Below are 21,450 nucleotides of genomic sequence, written 5' to 3'. Positions count from 1 at the left end.
TAAGTACTGCATCACCCTAACTACACTGACATAAGTCCTATACCTCTCATGGAGGTGGAGTTATGTCAGTGTAGTAGGGCACTTATATCAGCGAGACAAGGCTGTAGTGTGTACATTGATGCAATTAGGTTGATGTAATATGTCTAATTGTGTAGTGTAGACCAGTTCTCAGTATCTGCTTAATCTTAAAGAATGTGAGTAGTTGCACTGAAGCCAATAGGACTTACTCATGTGCTTAAATTTAACCAATGCATATGTGCACCCAGTTTCAACTGGATGTGGTATTCTTTGTGCTATGTGTCTGTGCTGTGTGCTGTTAAATAGATGTTCAGTCTGTGTGTCTGTGTGTGTGTAACAAGTCTCCTATTTGACTCCAGTAGGAACCCTGAGTTCACATATAAATGTATGATTATGTTGTTTCTGTCAGGAAAATTACTGTTTGATTTATACCAAAAATAAAAAAATCCAAGGCTCTAGGCGCTCTTGCCAAAGTTATGAGAACAAAATTAGATTGCCCACAGAAATCAATCTCCCCTTCACTCGCACATCTGATTTCTCTCAAAGGCTTGTTTTTCACATTAGCCCATGTAAATACATGTGTCTTGCAGCATATTCCAAAGGTCAGTGGATTTGGGCTATTTCAGACTTGGGTGGAAATTAGTGCTAGATTAATTTTGTATTTTTGTTTAGCTTTAATTTAAGTTGCACAGATGATTAAATCAGAAGTTCTAGTCCAGGATCTCTTAACTTTTGCTGGGTTTCCACTGGATATAACTTGTGAAATGTAAGCCAAATGTTGTTTATTCTTTGTGAACTGGTTATGGGTTGTATGAGCAAAATGGACAATGGAGACCTGGTTGTACCCAGAAGTCATCTCTTGATCAGTCTGAGACAAGTCTATACATTAGTTTCCAAATGAAGAAAAAGTGAGTAGTAGAAAGATGCAAAACACAGTACTGTGTTTCTCGGACCATAATATGCTGAAATCCTTAAGCTGTTACAGATGCCCCACTACAAAATTTATTCTGACAGTAAAATAAATATGTATTCTGGATGCCTCAGAGTAAAAAGTGGAGACACTCTCACTTTCATGACATGCTTGATAAATTAATCTAACTGGATAAAGAACTGGAATACTTCTGTCCACGCTTGCTCTGAAAATTGACTGCAAAAATGGCACTGGTGGATTCCATGTATGTCTCTTTATGAATCTTTCAAAGGTACTGTTTACAAATAAAAATGTTTTTTCTGTGATTCATAAAGCCACACTTCTATCTGTTTAATTATGGGTAGAGTTTTTAGTACTACCTAGCTTGTAGCATCACCTACAGTTAGGGTTGCCAGTTTTCATTTGCAAGACTTTTAAGCTGAGATTTTTTTCCATGCCAGGTAGGGTGATCAGATATGCCAATTTTATAGGGACAGTCCCAATCTTCGGGGTTTTTTCTTATATAGGCACCTATTATCCTCCTCCCCCTGTCCCGATTTGTCACGCTTGCTATCTTGTCGCCCTAATGCCACGTGACTGTGCCAGGCTGATTTTTTTTTTGTCTTTTTTGGTTGTTTTTTTTTAAGTTTCACCTGAGAACTGAAAACTGCCCATACCTGGCCAAGCCTCTGAAAAATCTCATTTTGAATGTACTTAGTAGAGACTTGTTTGAAGTTTGGCAGCTAAAATCTCCAAGAGTTCTTCTATACTGGGCATGTTCCAGCCGAAGGCAGCAGGGGCTGAGCAGGACTTTCTTGAACACTGGGGTATCAGGCCCAAGAACTGAGAGCAGAAGCAGGGTAGTGGTAGGGGAGCAGAGCAGGAACCAGAGTTGGGGCTGAGGAAGCAAAGCTGGATGATGGTGAGAACCGGGGTAGGAGGTGGATCAGAGCAGAGGGTGTGGATGACAGGAGTTGGGGGAGAAGAACAAGAGCTAAGAAGTGGGACAGAGGGATAGAAGCAGAATGAAAGGGGTAGAATCATAGGGTTAGAAGGAACTGCAAGGGTTATCTAGTGTATCCCCTGCCAAGATGCAAGATTTGTTGTATCTAAACCGTCCAAGCATGTGGCTATCCAGCCTCCTTTTGAAAACCTCCATGGAAGGATCTTCCACGACTTCTCTAGGCAGTGTGTTCTGTTGTCCTGCTTTTCTTACAGTTAGAAATTTTTTCCTGAGATTTGATCTAAATCTGCTATGCTGTAGTTTGAACCCATTGCCTCTTGTTCTCTTTTGCTGCAGAGGGCAGGACAACTTTTTTCTATCTATCTATCTTTTTTTTTTTTTTTTTTAAATAATAGCCTTTCAAGTATCTGAAGACCACCATCATATCCTCCCTTAATCTCCTCTTTTCCAAAGTAAACATACCTAGTTCCTTCAGTCTTTGCTCATATCGCTTGCATTCCATCCCTTTGATCATCTTTGTTGCTCACCTCTGGATCTTTTCCAGTTTCTCTACCTCCTTTTTATCCGTTATGAGCAAAATTGGATACAGTACTCCAGCTGAGGCCTAATCAGCACTGAGAAGAGCGCTACTATCACCTCCTGTGACTTGCCTTCTATGCCTCCGTTAATGCAACCTAAAATTGCATTTGCTTTTTTTCTAACTGCATTCCATTGCTGATTCATGTTGAGGTTGTGATCCACCACAACTCCTAGATGCTTCTCAGCAGCGCTGCTGCCAAGCTAGTTTTTCCTCATTCTGTATTTGTACATTTGGTTTTTCTTCCCTAAGTGTAGCACCTGAATTTTGTCTTTGTTGAATTTCATTGTGTTGTCTATAGCTCAGTTCTCTAACTTACCAAGATCCCTCTGAATTTTAGCTCTATCCTCCAAATTGTTGGTTCCCACCTAGCTTTGTGTCATCTGCAAACTTGATCAGCATGCTCTTTATACCTACATCCAGGTCATTAATAAGGGTGTTAAACAACATTGGATCCAGACCAGATCTCCATGGATACATACTTGAGACCTCCTTCCAATCCAATATTAATCCAACTGATCAGGGGAGGGGAGCAAGAGCTGGAAGATGGGAGAGCTAGACAGAAGCAGAAAGGGACAGACTGGCTGTGGGCACAGGGGTAAAAGGTTTATGATCATCAAAACCTGGCCTTGAACTCAGGAGTCCTGAATCTGGACATTCTTCTCCTGTTACCAAATATCTATCAAATCCACTGACAAAGGGTGTATCCCCCTCCCTCTCTACTGGAAAGTCCACATGAAAGATAACAGTCTTCTACTGCTACAAGTCATTTTATTAGTTCAAGTGTTCTATGCTATGAATTTAAGGGTCCCAACCCAGGTGATGACCCATGGGAGAGTAGGTCAGTCTAATTCCACATGAGGGAATTTCTTGTTTGTTTTTTTCCATTTTGATGTTTTTGCTGGAAAATACTTTGGAAATTACATGCAAAAAAAACCCCCCTACATTAAAAAACATTCAAGTTGCAAAGTAAAGCAAACAACATCAAAATTGAGGTTGCCTGTGCAGCCTTAGTTTGGAGGATTTGTGCACATGCATCAGGATAGTGATTACATGGTCACATACACTATTTTTTTATAGAACCCCTGCCTCATTATTTTATATATGTATAAACATATATGTAAACATCATCTTAAATCATTTCTCATCAACTAAACACACTTCAAACTTCTGCTGCTTATTTATCTAGGTACTTACATTCATAGATTCCAGGGCCAGAAGGGACCATTTTGATCTTATAGTCTGACCTTGTGTCTAACACAGGCCATAGAACTTCCCCACAATAATTCCTAGAGCAGATCTTGTAGAAAAAATATCCAATCTTGATTTAAAAATTGTCAGTGATGGAGAATCCACCACAACCCTTGGTAAGCTGTTCCAGTGGTTAATAACCCTCATTGTCAAAAATGTATGCCATATTTCAAGTCTGAATTTGTCTAGCTTCATCTTCCAGCCATTGGATCATGTTCTACCTTTCTCAGCTAGAATGAAGAGCCCATTATTAAATATTTATTCCCCATGGAGATACAGACTATAAGCCACCCCTTAGGTGACAGCTCCTCAGGATGTCCAGAACTGTGAATGACCTCATTATCCCCCTTCCACAGCAAGAGAGTGAGTCTTGGTTATAAATAACTAGATATCATCTCCCTGACACCACCAGTCTGTTAGCTACCCAAACTATGTCCTCAGTATTCCAGAAGCCCTTACTTTGCCTTGCAGGTAACAATACATATAACCCAGCCCCCAAGCCTTTCTGAAAGTGTCCCCCTCTAGTATGTAGCCCCTTGTCACTGGACATTCACAGAATTACCAGATTTGCTGTCCCCAATGGAACAGTATACACACATTTTGATGCTACAGCTCAGGGTCAGGTCCTTTATAACATTACAGCACTAAGATATAGTTACAATTAAAACAATCATATGCTTATTATCAAAAATAAAGATATAAGAAATAATGAGTAAGGATAATGGAAGCAGAAATGACTACATATAAAACAATAAGGATAACATGCTGCTTGTGCTTGGCACTGGTGCAGCCACTGCTGGGAATACTGTGTCCAGTTCTGAAGCTCACAATTCAAGAAGGATGTTCATAAATTGGAGAGCGTTCAGAGAACATGCATGAGAATGATTAAAGGATTAGAAAACAGACTTTAGATATGCAGTTTAATAGAGTCTCAAAGTGCTCCTTCCAACATTGCTTGAGGACTATATTGTCCTTAAGAAGGGGAGAGCTGTCGTGAAATCACAAGAGGTTGTGACTCATAGATGGCTTTTGTTACTTGAGAAAAGCTTCACATGTTATGTTGATCAGCGAAGCTCTGGATTTCCATGGCCTTTGCTTGGCAGCACTGATTCTTGATGTCACACAGCCTTTTTGAACTACAGCTTTTAGCCGATGATAAGTCTCTCGTTTTTACTGATTAGAGCAAAATATGCTTCTCTTCTGATAAACAAGTTCTAGGATTTCCTTGTTGTTCTCATCAAACCGATCCTGATGGTAGTGGAATATCCAATCAATTTCAGCATATGCCTTGTGAATAATGATTTTGAACTCCTCCCAGCGTGTTTGGATATCATTGATGTTGTCAGGTAGGGCAGAGAGCTCTCGATAATATGTTGCTGAAAGGTCTCATGACTAGTGTGATTTTTGAAGTGCCCTGATGTTAAATCTCTTCCACATTCCTTTTGGTTGTTTAAGGTGTTGTGGTGCAAGCTGCATGTTCAAGATTGATCTGACCAGATGATGGTCTGTTCAGCAGTCATCTGTATCTCTCGTAACTTGTATAATATAGACATCAGTACGATCACAGGCTCTGACGATGACATAGTCAAGATACCTGTGTCTGGAACCTGGGTGGTTCCAAGTTGTCTTATATTTCTCCTCTCTCTAATGATGGCATTTGTGATAAGCAAATCATGCTCCACACATTTGCTGAAAGGGACAATGCCATTAGAGTTGACACTTCCTGCCTCTTCTTTTCCAGTGGTGCCCCTTCAGAGTTTGGTGTGTCACCCAACTCTGACATTGAAGTCACCCATGGGGATAACCTTGCCTTTCTTTTCTGTAGTAGTCAGGACTGCATCAGGAGCACAGTAAAATGTCTCCTTTTTGTCTTCCATCATCATCCAGTGTGGGAGCATACACGCTGATGACCATGGCATACTCGTTGTTACCAAACTTAAGATAAAAAGTCACAAGACATTCATTAATACCGATAGGGAATTCTAAAAGGTGGCTACAATCTTATGCTTGATGGAAAAACTAACACCATAAATAAGCTTCTCTTCAGAAGACTTTCCTTTCCAAAAGAATGTATAGCCACCTCCATCTTCTTTCACTTGCCTGACTGGTCTAATTTAGGGAAGCAATATTAATATAATATCTTGCAAATTCTTTAGCAGTTATGGCAATTCTTCTTTCAGGACAGTTACTGCTTGGGGAACTCATGAGAGTGCAAACATTCCAACTGGCAAACTTCATTTCTTTGCTTTGTATGTTCTGATTTTAGGTAGAACGATCCCTCTGGACATAGCCATCCAGCTGGGGTGTGTGTGAGAGAGCCTATGTTTAGGGCATCTTTTCTAGGTGAGCAGAGGTAATCCTGAAAAGGACTGCTCAGTCACAGCCGCAGCTGCGCTTCTATCTCAAAATTCTAAATGCAAGACTATCAACACATGGCTGCTGCCTGCACACAGATTTGTGACTAGGGACTCCCAGATATCACTATTCCTGTCCCCAACACCACTCGTCCATCACCGCAGGACTTTGTTAGTGGGAGATGTTAACACCTTTGGCAGAGGCCTACGTGTGAAATCTTTTAATATGGGGGAGGCGGTGTGCTGGTGGCAACCTCTCAAAACTTGAAGGAGTCCTGGACTTGGTGGCAGGGATGTCCAAGACAACCAGTTGGGGTCTTGAAGTTTGGACCACACTTCATTTGGAACCTTACTTCAGAACTGTTTGCCAAGAGTGGCCCTCCCAGGAGTATAAGACAACATAGTTCTGAAGGTCAATGGGACACACAAGTTTCTCCACTACAACAAGGTAATGGTTCAAGGAGACGACCACCTGACCTAAAGAATGATAATGTGACATTTTTAAAGAAAGTGGACAAGTCAATGTTTGGGAATTACTGAGGCATTGTCCTCCTCTCCATTGCTGGGAACATCCTCGCTCGCATTCTTTTGAACTGTCTCCTCTCTCTTGCAGATTACGTCCTTCCAGAATCCCAATGTGGTTTCAGACCATTTTGGGACATTTGCTGACATGATTTTTGTTTCTCAACAGATCCAAGAGAAATGTACAGAACAACACTAGCCATTGTTTATGGCACTGATTGACCTAACTAAGGCCTTTGATTCCATCAATCATGAAGTTTTATGGAAATTGTTGTCTAGGCTTGGTTGTTCATTGAAGTTCATTTGCATTCTCAGGCTCTTTCATAATGGGATGACTGCCACCATCCAGTTCACCATCTGTATTGGTGTTAAGTAGTGCTGTGTTATTGCCCCAACCCTTTTCTCCATCTGTCTTGCCATGATCTTGTTTCTTATTCATGACTTGCTTTCTTCTGAAATCAGGATTGAGTATCACATGGATGGCCAGTTCTTCAACCTTCGGCATCTTCATTTTAAAATTAAGATCACCAGGATTGTTATTACTGACCCTCAGTATACTGATGACTGTGCTATACTCATCCACACCAAGACTGACTTGCAATCCACTCTATCATAGCCTGGGGCTTTCCCTCAACATTGGCAAGACTAAGGTGCTTCACCAGCCTGCCCCAGCACAAGTTTCCTTCTCTCACAAATTGTCATCAGTGGTGAATTCCTGGAAAACTTTAGAAGCCCTATCTCCCAGACAGCCAATCTAGATGTGGAGATCAAACATAGGATCCATTGTGCCAACTCATCCTTCAGAAAGTTGCTTCATCATGTCTTCATTGACAGAGATCTGCGGATGTAAAGTAAGATTCTGGTCTATAATGCAGTAGTCATCCCCACTCTTCTTTATGGGTGCGAGGCATGGGTGACATACTGAAGCCATCTACGCATCTGGAGTGGTACCAACAAGGCTGCTGCAGGAAGATTTTCCATATTAGATGGGAAGACCGTCACACCAATGCCAGTATTCTCTCTTCAGCTAATATCACGAGTGTTGAGGCAAAGATTATAAAACATCAACTTTGTGGGGCTGGCCATTGTGTTTGGATGGCTGATACTCTGCTTCTGAAGCAAGTCCTTTTTTCTCAACTTAGTCATGGTAAGAGGACTTGTAGGGGACAGAGGAAATGCTACAAGGACACCATGAAAGTATCTTAAGAAGCAAGGTCATGAACTGGGAAGAGCTGGCTGGCAATAGACTGCAATGGCATTGCATCATACATCAAGCTTCAGCCTGTTTTGAAGATAATGTCCTTGCTCAAGAAGCTGAGAAATGGCAGAGGAGGAAAGGAAAGTGTACAGCATCCCAGCCAGCAGTTGTGCTTTCTCCAAACTACCACTTCTCATATATGTGGAAAAACCTGTATAGCCTGGATTGAATTCCTCAGCCATTTTTAGTCTCATCAGTGACATTTCTCCTGTCAGACATCATCCTTGTATTGAGGGATAGCTGCTGCTGATGGCAATTTTCAAAAGCACCTAAGTAGGTTATGCACCTAATTCCTATTGATTTCAATAGAAGTTAGGCACCTAACCTGCTTAGGCACTTTTAAAAATCCCACTAGGGTCTATCTGAATCTTTAGGTGTCGAAATGCATTTTTGAAAATCTGGCCTTTTAGCCATTTAACAACCACGAGAAGGGCCTGCAGACTTGTTTCTATTAGGAGAATAGTCCATGGAGAAACTTTTCACCTGGTACCAACTATTGCACTAGGGAATAGAGAAAAAGTAGACCAAAACAGGGGAGCTATATTGAGGGTGGTGGTGATGGAGGAATGGAAGAAAGTGAAGAAAATAGGGAGGGATCTGGAAGAGAGAGGGGGAAAGTGAAGATGATGGGAATGGCAGAGAGAGGGAGAAGGGGGAGAAAACAGAGAGACTGAAAACTAGGGACTTCACATAAAGGTAGAGAAAGAGAGGAAATAATTGGAAGATAGTGGGTGAAAATGTAAAGCAAAAATAGATGAAAAAGGAGGGAAATGGAGAGAGATTTAGCAAAAACAACAACACCAACAACCAGGGAAATGCAGCAATTGGAATGGCAGAGTCCTGGTGCAGACCTGTCACAAATAGGGGAATACATGCCCAAAGGGATGGGAACTACTGAGCTAAACATACATGTAGGGTGTAGCATTATTTGGTTCATTCAGGGATGGGGAATTATTAAATTCTGCATCCTTCTAAGTAGGAGTTCTAGAATTAAGATATTAGGGTGTGGGTAATAGAACTGACTTGTGAAGGTACAACAATATTAACTAAACAAGTATACTTCTGGGGAGTGATGGCAGTATAGATATACAGACAGTCCTTGACTTTGATGTTCGACTTACGATAAACAGCACTTACAATGTTTCTGAATTTACACTCTGATTCAACTTACAATTGGTTTAGACTTTACAATGCTCGGTCCTGCAATGGAGTGGATTGTGGTTCCAAGTTACGACGTTTTGACTTATTACGCAATTTTCATGAACCAATTGTGCCATAAGTCCGAGGACTGCCTGTATCTCATTTATGCTAGAAAACGTAGTGTTCGTACAAGCACATGCTGGAAATTTTCAAACTCTGTTTTCAGTCATACAATTCATCTGCTTGAGAACTCTATCTCATATTTTCCAGTGATTTCATACACAGTGACTTACAACCATGTCTTTATCTTGTTCTATTCCCAATTCCCATCAAATTCAGTAGGAGTTTTAGGTAGTAACACATGGCAAGGTAAAGCCCTTAGCTTTTACTAAACAGTAGATAAATGGGAAGTGCTTTAGCAACTCAGGAAATAAAATAAAACAGTAGCCCTGAGGCACACATATTTGCTTTTGTTTAATTTCATAACAAGTTGACTGAGTTTATACTGTTTTCATTGTAAACATTACTGTAGGTTAAAAGCATAGAGTGAAAATATTTTTTGAAGTGAAAATTTCAGTCCTTATGTAGGTGGTCACAACTCCACTGACTTCAAAAATGTGATGTCTGTTTGTCATAGCACTTCAATTCACCTGGCTTTGTGAATACTCAGCAGTTTTGAAAAACAGGCTATAGGAGCCCAAAATTAGAAGTAAGTTTTGAAATGTCCCTTAAAGCCTAAGGACTCTTTCTGAGTCAGTGGCAGAGCTCAGAATAGAAACCAAGAACTCTGAATTCCAGGCCCTGTTCTAACCACATAACGTTGTAGTAAGTTATTGCTTTACTGCTATTTAAAGGACTAGTAAGAATTTTCTTTCTTTTTTTCTTCACCCTAGAAACTACCTCTTCAGGTTACATCTTGAAGATCTATCTTTAATCCAGGTATGTGCAATATATTTTTCTGTCTGTCTCAATTAGTTCCTGGTTTTGATGTGGTGAAATAGATGTTTCAAAGCTGTTAATCAAGATATTCAGATGCTTCAGCAGACTGAATGGCTATTTTTGTCATCTTTGTTCCCCCTCATTATGTAAATCACATTACTCATTTTAATTCCAGATTAGCTTTTGTCCTGGGCCATAGAGTCCTGTGTTATCTCACAATCTACTGTGATTTTTTGTGAGAGTTAATACTTACAAAATGGAAGATGGGGAGAGAAATGGTTGTTGTACTGCAGAAGTGGTCTGACTTGCAATTGAGCACCCTGCTATGGTTTTGTTGTGAAACTCTCTTAAGAATACATGATTCCTGTTTGAAAAGGATCTGTCTGTTCTTTATAATTGTAAATGAAGTAGTGTACCCACATTTGCTAAGGAATTGCAAACAGCAAGGGAAAAACAAGGGTTGTGACAAACAAATACAAACTAATCTGGTTGCCTTATTTAATACAGCTAATTGCCTTTTAAAGTTATTAGAGCTTGAAATCCAATTCTTCAGGCTTCAGGAAAAGATTAGAAAAAAACTCAGATTAATTAATTTTCCCCCTGAACTTTGTAAGGACATAGGAGGCTTCCACATTCAGAATTTGTCATGTATCTCAGCCTTATATTCACACTGGCCTCTGAATCCCTTTTCTTTTTACAGCAATACTGTAGTATTCTCGTCATGCGCTCACTGCCAAAAACAAAAGAATTTCTCATCCTTTTTGAGTTCTTGGCTCTCTAAAAATTGTTTTACTGAATTTGATTTAAATTGACTCTGAGTTACGGTATGGAAATACAAAATAGGAGTTTGTAGTTTTTGACATCTTTGTTGTTTTTGTTTGTTACTGTTATATAAACTAGTTTTATGTTGAATTCCCTGGCTATTATTGCATAATACAATCTTGTATTTCTAAATATGAAAAAATGTCAGTTAATTAGAGTGAGTCTGGCCTTGTGGTTTGTGGAGCCCCAAGGTGTTGTACGTGTACAAATTAGGCCAAGAAATGCCTTGCCCTATGGTCCCACAATTGTAGAGGCAAAAGATTAAGCAATCTAGTGAGCTGCCACGATTACAGCATCCCACAAAGTAGTGTTGCTTGTTCTTAAGGTTGGACATCAATTGCACTCTCAGAGTTTTAATATTATCTACTCTGAATCCAGGTTAACTACTTTCACCTAAAGATTTTCAATTTATATTTCACTTCCTAAAATATTGTTCAGTTTTTCAGTATTGAGATTCTTCTTGACCCAAGACACTAAAATGGATCTGAAGCAGCTATTAGCATTTCACAGAATACTAGAAGATTAGAGTTGGAAGAGACCTCAGGACAGCTAATCCAAACCTCCCCTCAAAGCAGGACCAACCCCAACTAAATCATCCCAGCCAGGGCTTTGTCAAGCCGGGCCTTAAAAACCTCAAAGGATGGAGATTCCATCACCTCCCTGGGTAACCCATTCCAGTGCTTCACCACTCTCCTAGTGAAAAAGTTTTTCCTAATATCCAACTTGGACATTCTCCACTGCAACTTGAAACCATTGCTCCTTGTTCTGTCATCTGCCACCACTGAGAACAGCCTAGCTCCATCCTCTTTGGAACCCCCCCGGCCCCTTTCAGGTAGTTGAAGGCTGCTATCAAATCCCCCCTCACTCTTTTCTTCTGCAAACTAAATAACCCCAGTTCCCTCAGCCTCTCCTCATAAGTCATGTGCTCCAGCCCCCTAATCATTTTTTGTTGCCCTGCGCTGGACCGTCTCCAATTTGTCCACATCTTTTCTGTAGTGAGGGGCCCAAAACTGGAAGCAATACTTCATATGTGGCCTCACCTATGCTGAATAGAAGGGAATAATCACTCCCCTCAATCTGCTGGCAGTGCTCCTACCAATATGCCATTAGCCTTCTTGGCAACAAGGGTACATTGTTGACTCATATCCAGCTTCTCGTCCACTATACTTCCCAGGTCCTTTTCTCCAGAACTTCTGCAGAAGGTCCCCCAGGACTCTGCACTTGTCCTCGTTGAACCTCATCCGATTTCTTTTGGCCCAATCCTCCAATTTGTGTAGGTCACTCTGGACCCTATCCCTACCTCCAGCGTATCTACCTCTCCCTCTAGCTTAATGTCCTCTGCGAACTTGCTGAGGGTGAAAATCATCCCATCATCCAGATCATTAATGAAGATGCTGAAAAAAAAAAACAGCTCCAGGACCAACCCTTGGGGCATGCCGCTTCATATCAGCTGCCAGCAAGATATCAAGTCGTTGATCACTACTCGTTGAGACCGATGATCTAGTCAGCTTTCTGTCCACCTTGTGGTCCATTCCTCTAATCCATACTTTTTAACTTGCTGGCAAGAATACTGTGGGACAGCATATCAAATGCTTTGCTAAAGTCAAGGTATATCACGTCCACCACTTTCTCCATATCCACAGAGCCAGTTACCGCATCATAGAAGGCAGTCAGATTGGTCAGGCATGACTTGCCCTTGTTGATTTTTTCTGATCACCATCCTCTCCTCTAAGTGCTTCAGAATGGATTCGTTGAGGATCTGCTCCATGATCTTTCCGGGGACTGAGGTGAGGCTGACCGATCTGTAGTTCCCCAGATTCTCCTCCTTCCCTTTTTTAAAGATGGGCACTGTATTTGCCTTTTTCAGTAGTCTGGGACCTCCCCGATCACCACGAATTTTCAAAGAAAATGGCCAATTGCTCTGCAGTCATATCAGCCAACTCTCTCAGAACCCTCGGATGCATTGTGTCTGGCCACATGGACTTTTCTAAATAGTGCTTAACCTGTTCTTCCACCATTGAGGGCTGCTCACCCTTGCCCAGTGCAGCAGTCTGGGAGCTGACCTTGTCTGTGAAGATTGAAGCAAAAAAATGCATTTAGTACTTCAGCTTTTTCCACATCATCTGTCTCTAGTTGCCTTCCCCATTCAGTAAGGGTCCTACACTTTCTATGACCTTCATGTTGCTAACATACTTGTAGAAACCCTTCATATCCCTTGCTGGCTGCAACTCCAAATGTGCTTTGGGCTCAATGATTACACCCCTGCATGCTCAAGGAATATCTTTATACTTCTCCCTAGTCATCTGTCTGAGTTTCCACTTCTTGTAAGCTTCCTTTTTGTGTTTAAGCTCCACGAAGATTTCTCTGTTAAGCCAAGCTGGCTGCTTGCCATATTTGCTATTCTTTCTGCATATTGGGATGGTTTGTTCCTGCGCCTTCAATAAGGCTTCTTTAAAATACAGCCAGTGTTCCTGGACTCCTTTCCCCCCTCATATTAGCCTCCCAGGGGATCCTGCTCATCAGTTCCCTGAGGGAGTCAAAGTTTGCTTTTCTGAAGACCAGGGTCCGTATTCTGCTGCTCTCCTTTCTTCCCTGGTACATCTCAAATACTGTGTACAGGTGTGGTCTCCTTACCTCAAAAAAGATATACTGGCGCTAGAAAAGGTTCAGAAAAGGGCAACTAAAATTATTAGGGGTTTGGAGAGGGTCCCATATGAGGAAAGACTAAAGAGGCTAGGACTTTTCAGAAGAGGAGACTAAGAGGGGATATGATAGAGGTATATAAAATCATGAATGGTGTGGAGGAAGTGGATAAGGAAAAGTTATTTACTTATTCCCATAATACAAGAACTAGGGGCCATCAAATGAAATTAATAGGCAGCAGGTTTAAAACAAATAAAGGGAAGTTCTTCTTCACACAGCGCACAGTCAACTTATGGAACTCCTTACCCGAGGAGGTCGTGAAGGCTAGAACTATAACAGTGTTTAAAAGAGAACTGGATAAATTCATGGTGGTTAAGTCCATAAATGGCTATTAGCCAGGATGGGTAAGGAATGGTGTCCCTAGCCTCTGTTTGTCAGAGGATGGAGATGGATGACGAGAGTAATCACTTGATCATTCCTGTTAGGTTCACTCCCTCTGGGGCACTTGGCATTGGCCACTGTCGGTAGACAGATACTGGACTAAATGGACCTTTGGTCTGACACGGTAAGGCTGTTCTTATATTCTTTTGTCAGGATCTTGAATTCAACAACCTTATGATTCCTGTTGACGAGGTTGCCACCCACTTCTACTTCCCCTACCAATTATTCCCTGTTTGTAAGCAGCAGGTCAAGAGGAGCACAGTCCCTAGTTCGTTCCTCCAGCATTTTCATGAGGAAGTTTTCCCCAACACTCTCTAAAAACATCCTGGATTGTCTGTGCACTGCTGTATTGCTCTCCCAGCAGATGTCAGGATGATTGAAGTCCCTCATGAGAATCAGGGCCTGTGATCTGGAAACTTCTGTTAGTTGTCCGAAGAAAGCCTCGTATATCACCTCCTCCTGTTCTGGTGGACTATAGCAGACACCTATCAGAACATCGCCTGTGTTGATCTCGCCTCAAAGACTCTTATTTATTTTGTCAGTGTGTAGATTAAAGTTCACAGTTTGTCACCGACGGAGATAATGGCTCCAAACAAGATATAGCTGTTTCTAATGTGTCCGAGATCTATAGATTATAGGAGTATCTCAATTTCCACTGAATATTTTTTTGAATTACTGTTGGGGGAGGGGGAACAGAACAAAGAAGACCAGCACAGAAATCCGTGTATATGTTATATTAAGTTCCTGATTTACAGGGCTGAGCAGAAGCCCTTCAGTCCCACAGACCTTTGAAATTCTGTGTTGTTGTGGTGTTTTATCCAAAGTCCAAAACTTTCCCTCATACTTTCTAGGTCACCATTTCTGCAGCCTTTGACACTGCTTCCCCCACTCCACTTCCACATCTTTTTATAGTGACCATATTTCCAAACAAAGAAACAGAACATGTGGCTATTTTCTCCCATCATCACCTCCTTCACTTCTTCCTCTCTCTCAGCATACCTTTTCCATTTCCAACTTTTTTCTTTTATTCTTAAAATCCACCACAATAGCTTGCATTTACTCCATATTAGTTCTCTTCTTTTCTTTCTCTTTTTGTTCTCTTCTTTCCCTCTGTTAATATCCCCTCCCCTGTCCTTCCTGGCTCATTAATGACATAAAAAAAACATCAGGACAGTTTCTATCCCAAAGATCTGCTCTTAAAGGCATGTAGATGCTCCTGTTCATTGAGACATTCCCTATAGCAGCAGTTCAAGATCAGCCATGGGGTTGCTGAAGTCCTAGTTTCCATATAAGTAGCCAGAACACAAGGAGTGTCCCTTAAAATTGTGAAAATGCCAGTGAACTGGGTGATCTGGTCACCTTAATGTTTATGTATGAAAACAATGTTATCTACTGATGTCATATACAGTAATTCCTCACTTAAAGTTGTCCCAGTTAACATTGTTTCGTTGTTATGTTGCTGATCAATTAGGGAACATGCTCATTTAAATTTGTGAAATGCTCCCTTCTAACGTCGTTTGGCACTTGCCTGCTTTGTCCACTGCTTGCAGGAAAAACAGCCCATTGCAGTTAGCTGGTGGGGGCTTGTAACCAGGGCGGACCGACAGCTCCCCTATCAGCTCCCCGCGCCACTAAGTTCCCTGTGCTGCAGCTGCCCAGTAGGCTATCAATTGCTGGGCAGTTCAGCTGTCCCTCCCTACACTGCATTTGCTGCTCCTGCCCTCTGCCTTGGAGCCGCTTCCAGAGATTCCTGCTTGCTGTGCAGGGCGGGAGGGGGCGAGGCAAATGCTGTCTCTCCTCCCTCGTATCTGTGCTGCCTTGAGTGAGAAGCTACATTAACAACAATGTGTTAACCCTTGAGGGCTCAGACAAGTGCTAGTTCATAATTTAGCAGCAAAGCATTCCCTGGGAAATATCCTCCCTCTTCCACCATCTGACTTCACCACCTCAACCAAGCTTCACAATCATCATAGCTGTGAACAGCATTACATTGTTTCTTTAAAACGTATACTCTGTGTGTGTGTGTATATATAATATATAGTTTTTTGTCTCGTGAAAAGAAATTACCTGGAACCTAACCCCCCACCCCATTTACATTAATTCTTATGGGGAAATGGGATTCACTTAACATCGTTTTGCTTAAAGTTGCATTTTCCAGGAACATAACTACAACATTAAGCGAGGAGTTATTGTATTTGTTTTGAAATGTTAAGCGATAGAAGGATTCTCTTGAAGTTTTATCAGAAAACTTTAGTAATAAGAGAAATGCAAACTGTTCTCACTGAAACTTAGAATAACACAAAACTTGCCAACTTACGTTATGAACACAAAACTGACATCATGTGTGCCTGATGTTTGTAAGTTTTTCAAGTGATCTTGGACCCAGTTTCAAGCATATCTGGGCTACTTTATGTTTTCACTTTGAAATCACATTATTGTAAATCCCAAGAATTAAAAAATCATGAGATTATCTGTCTTAAAAACAATATATTTTGTTTTTTCTGTTTTGTTTTTTGTTTTGTTTTTTAATTTCAGGCTTTAATGGTTCATGTTTTCAAGCTTCTCTCCTCAATCATGAGAGCTAGAATCTAAAAAAAGAAAGAAAGAAACCTGAAACTTTCACATAATCAAATGAGTACAGGTTAAAATACTCTTATGGTGACAGGCCGAAAAAAAGAGAAGAGATAGATCAGGAAGCAAAGACAGCCAGAATGCGATGCTAGCCTCATGGAACCAAACACAGAGCTCAATGCAGACAAGGTAGACATGCAGGCAGACACTACCGGGAGCCCAGCCCATCCCAAAACTCAGCCATGTCGTCAAGTTCCTCAAACACCGTTCCTGCCAGCATCCTGGTGTTACGGACCACCGAACTGCCCCCAACCCAGTACGTGACCTCAGCAGCCCTGATAACGCTACGACAGTTACCCAAGCAGGCTCGAACACCCATGCAGCCAGGCAGGCGAATGTAATCAGCCAAGGGCAGCAAGCAGGCAGGTGCCGCGAAGTGCAGCAGCAGGCAGTGCCTCCAAGTGCAGCAGCAGGCAGTGCAGGAGCCCCAAGGAAGAGACGATGACAAACCTGGAGTAAGCTAATGCACCGGTACCCCGCTTCCTGTTGATGACGGTAGTTTAGATAAGGAGTTCTTGTCTTGCTTTATTCACAGTGGTAGTATAACTAGAACGTACTCTGAACACAAAGGTAAAAAAATTAGCGAACGGCAAGGCGATGAAACCACGCAGTAACGGCTGTGAGCAATGCTCGTAACGGCAGTGGAGGCACCCAACATTACTGTTGGCTTTCAGCCTCAAAGTGCTCCTTAAGGCAATCCCTATGCCTTGAAGGCACTGTGCGGGCCTACTCTCGCCCTGCCCTGCTGTGCAAAAAGCCTCAGGCGTGCTCGGAGGCCCATATTCGTTCACGAAGGTTTCACCCTTCCTTCCACAAATTAGAGACACAGCACGCCGTTATAGATCGCTGGGATGCTGCTTTCCCCCACATCTAGATCCCGTACAGACTCTCATCTCCCTAAACGGCCAAGCACACTCCACGGTCATGCTCAGCCGCTCAGCTGTAGTTGAACCGGTCGCTCATGTCAAGCTTCCCATGCGTACGGTTTTATGAGCCAAGGCATTAATGGTAAGCCGGGGTCTCCATGGATTCACAATGGCATTCCGACGTCCACCGACTGTGATCTTCCAGTCTGGAAAAAATCCCTGCCCGCAGCGCCTGTACAGGCCATGTTCCGAAAACGTGCACATCACCTTCCGGCCATCCGGTATTTCAAGGAAACGCCCAGGGATCCACAAGCGCCTGGAGAACCATTGAAGAAAATACCCCTTCTGATTAACGTACTCGAGCCAGGTGGGGTGGTGGCCAGAATAGAATATGCGTCCGCATTCTATTGCCCGCCACAGTAGGGAAACCCATTGTGCAAAGCCATCCACAAGGTCCTCAACATTCCCAGACGCACGGTTTCTTCTGAACAGGATGCGAATAATGCCCTGCAAAAATTGCATCAGCGAGTATTCCAACGGCGACTTCCCACTCCAAACTGGTTTGCGACCGATCGTAGCTGTTCTGAGTAGCCAGCTTCCAGAACTGCAATAGCGCACCCCCCTCCACTGACAGGGCCAGCTTCTCAGTCCTCGTGTCCTTGCAACTTGCAGGTTGGGCGAGCTCAGCACAAGTCCCATGAAAGTGGCTTTCCTCATCCGAAAGTTGTGCAGCCACTGCCGTCATCCCAGAACTGTGCAGGATGAGTGATCCCACCACTCGTGCTTGTTCCGCGATCCCAAAAGGTGCGTCCACACGCAGCAGCACGTCCGATAACTGCCACAACAATTTACTGTCAGTGCGTCAGCCGCATCATTTCATCATCTGAGCTCGCCACTGTCACTTTTGGAGCATAGGAAGCCACTGGCCAGACGTGATGTGCTGGCAACATTCATCAGCAATGTCCCAGCAGCTTCGGGCTCCATTTCTCTCTGAAATCACGCGACAGACGCACAATGGCACCAAACGGCCTGAAAAGGAAGCGATGCCACCACGGTGGTTGAAACAGGAACGGAATGACCCCGCACGCCTTCCGTCCCCTGCCCACAACCCACAGCGACAAAATGGATAAGTTGCTCTGTGGAAGCTGCCCACAAGCACACTCACAACAGCGCTGCCGGTGAAGTGTGGACACTGCGCAGCGCTGGCCGTAACAGGCTGTACGAGCCACAGCTGGAACACCAGCGCTGCAAACTGCCAAAGTGTACCTCAGCCTTAGATAAACACTTCCAACTAGTAGGCAAAATAAATGACAAAGTAGTTTAGGCTTGAAAAAACAAACAAAAACTTGAAGCCAATTCTCACAAAATAAACAAAGCATAACAATCTGTCAGAAAACGGTGAAAAGGTGGTAATTGAACATTCATCTCTGTGCTGATGCCTGTAAGTATCTCCTGTGAGTGAGGAAGATGCAGCTAGTTTCCTCTCCCTCAAGAAAAGTGACAACATAAAAGATAGATCTTAGCATTTCCAAAAAATGGAAAAGCTCCTGGACTGGATGGTCTCCATCCCCCTTATGCGTCTAGGGTACGCTACACGCACGATTAATTTCGAATTAGCCTTAAACCGATATTCACAAAACAGACAATAAAATCGGTTAGCGCGTCCACAGTGGATCATGAAATCGATTGTTTCGTCCAGGTCCAAGCTACCATCGATTTCAGAGGCAGTGCACGTGGGTACTGGTTCCTCAGCTATCCATAGTTCCCACTCTCCGGGTTAAGAGCACAGTGCCCTGATGGGCAGAAAACATTGCCCCCAGGTGTGCGGTACAGCCCTCACCCCTCCCTTTGTGGAAGGCAAGCAGACAACCTTTGGCGCCGTTTTCCCGGGCATGAGCAAACGCCATAGCACAGCAATCAGGACCCTGAAATCACAACGGTATCCTGACCTGTTAACACCTCGCGTACTCTCTGCCAGCAGCATTCAAGTACACAGAGGGTGACATTACAGTACTCAAGGAATTATTTATTTTACTTCTCTTTCCGTGCTGGGGGGGGGGAGAAACGCGATCTGTCCGTGAACCTACGCAAGACACCGTGTATTAAGCTACAGACATTGGGCCTCAGCAGAAGCAAATAGTTTCAGAGCTGCTGTGGAGATGGTACGGTAGTCCCATACCCCTCCCTCCCTCATGAGCATCCTTGAGTCTCTGCTTCCGTTACGGTTGTCTACGCACCGCTGTGTATTCTGGAGTTTATTTTTCAAATGCTTTGGCATTTCCTGTTCTTTAATGGAGCTCTGATAAACAGATTGTCTCACCATACAGCGATCAGATCTAGTACTCCCTAGGTCAATGCAGGAACGCTTTTGCATTTGAACTGCATCGCCACCCGGCTGATCAGAGCTGGACACGTGAAGCAGAAATGTCATGTAAGGTCTCGGGCTTTTCCTGTTTACCGGACACTTGCATCCGAGTTTGGATTGCGGACCGAGCGGTCGTGGTGCACTGTCCTGCCTAGAATATAGGCAATGTAATAGAGATCCAGTGTATCAGAAAGCACGCTGCTCCGTGTCAGTTTCACAGGGGTTGCCCCTGCAAAACCGCACCCGTTGCTTCCCTCCTCCCCTCAACCTCCTGGCTACCAGCAGTGCCCTCCCCTGTGTCATGAAGTTGTAAGAATACAAGATAAAAACAGAGACTGTTCGTGAGATAAAAGAGGTCGGGGGGGAGGCACTTGGAGGCAGCCTCCCGGCTTGACAGTCCAGGCAGGAGGCTCATTTTAGAACCTAAGGAGGAATGGACTCATGCCAAGCGATTCATCCAAATTTCTTTCAAAAATTTCAGCCCCAGTTTCGATGATGAAGCGGTTATTAGCCGTTCTGTCCTATCTACTGCGAGTAACCAGGAATAATGTGCCTCCGACGTTGAGCAATTATTAGTATAGGGTTCTGAGGATGGTGGGCAGTCCTTCTGCACCGTCTACCCCCGGGGAGGGAGATGGAGAGCGGATACTGCTCTTCATGCTGTAGCATCCCGTCTCACCAGCGCATCAGTACACATAGGGTGACATAGAAGTAGTCAAGGAATGATTCTTCCCTTTTTTCACGTGGTGGGGGGGGAAAGAAACTGAGGAGCTGTTCCCTGAACCACGCCAGACACTGTGTTGAACCTACAACATTGGGAGCTCAGCCAGAATGCAAATATATTTAAGAGACTGCTGGGACTGTGGGTAGCTGGAGTCCCAGTACCCCATCCAAGAGCGTCCATTGAGTCTCTGGCTTCCGTTACGCTTGTCACGCAGCGCTGTGTACCTGAGTTTTTTATTCAAACGCTTTGGCATTTCGTGTTCTGTAACGGAGCTGGATAAACGATTTGTTCTCGTCCCCATAACAGCATCAGATCAGTATCCCGTCACGGGTCTATCTGGAGCTCTTTTCGATTTGAGACTGAATCGCCAGCCGTGCGATCAGAGCTCCACGCTGGGCAAGCAGGAAGTAATTCAAAAGTTCGGCGGGCTTTCCTGTTTACTCGCCGCGCATCCGAGTTCAGTGCTGTCCAGAGCGGTCAATGCTGCACTCTGGGATACTGCCGCGGAGGCCAATAACGTCGATTCCGTCCACAGTAACGTAATCCGAACTGTTATATCAATTTGCGCTACCCTCTTGTCGGGAGGAGTTCCAAAATCGATTTAAGGAGCCGTTAACTCGATATTAAGACGACGTCGTGTGAACGGGTACAGCGTTGAAATCGGTATATCGGCCATTAAACCGATTTAAAGTCGCAGTAGACCTTGGCTTAGTGTGCTACACGCAGGCTTCCTACGCTAGATTATGTATATATCCTCTTGCGATGTGAAAATGTAGATTATAAGCTGTAAAACGATGCATTTTTACAAAGGCTGGTTCTTGTAAAGTATCAAAGTGATCAAGCGAGAAGAAAAATTAAATTGAAGTTTTATTGTCATTATTATGACAAGAACCACAGTGTGAAAGCAAAGATGTAAATCAGCATTTAAGGAGAATTCTGCATATGGAAGTTCACAAATGTTCAATCACTTACAGTTTCATTCTTTGATTTTATTTGTGCCCCGCCCCGCCCCCCCCCCCCCGGCC

At 43.2% G+C, this 21,450-nt stretch overlaps 1 protein-coding gene across 1 annotated transcript in view; it reads left to right on the top strand.

Moving 5' to 3' along the window:
• SEMA5A (semaphorin 5A) overlaps positions 1–21,450 on the top strand; it is a 641,391-nt gene that overhangs the window by 255,345 nt on the left and 364,596 nt on the right. Inside the window, exon 4 of the mRNA XM_075062673.1 lies at positions 9,888–9,933. Within this exon, the coding sequence (XP_074918774.1) occupies positions 9,888–9,933 (46 nt within the window). The remainder of the gene's footprint in view (positions 1–9,887; positions 9,934–21,450) is intronic.

This window comes from Chelonoidis abingdonii, chromosome 2 (assembly GCF_003597395.2).
Source record: "Chelonoidis abingdonii isolate Lonesome George chromosome 2, CheloAbing_2.0, whole genome shotgun sequence".
Taxonomy (NCBI): Eukaryota; Metazoa; Chordata; order Testudines; family Testudinidae; genus Chelonoidis; species Chelonoidis abingdonii.
The sequence above is the reverse complement of the archived record's forward strand: the minus strand, read 5'-3'. Positions and strand labels throughout refer to the sequence as shown.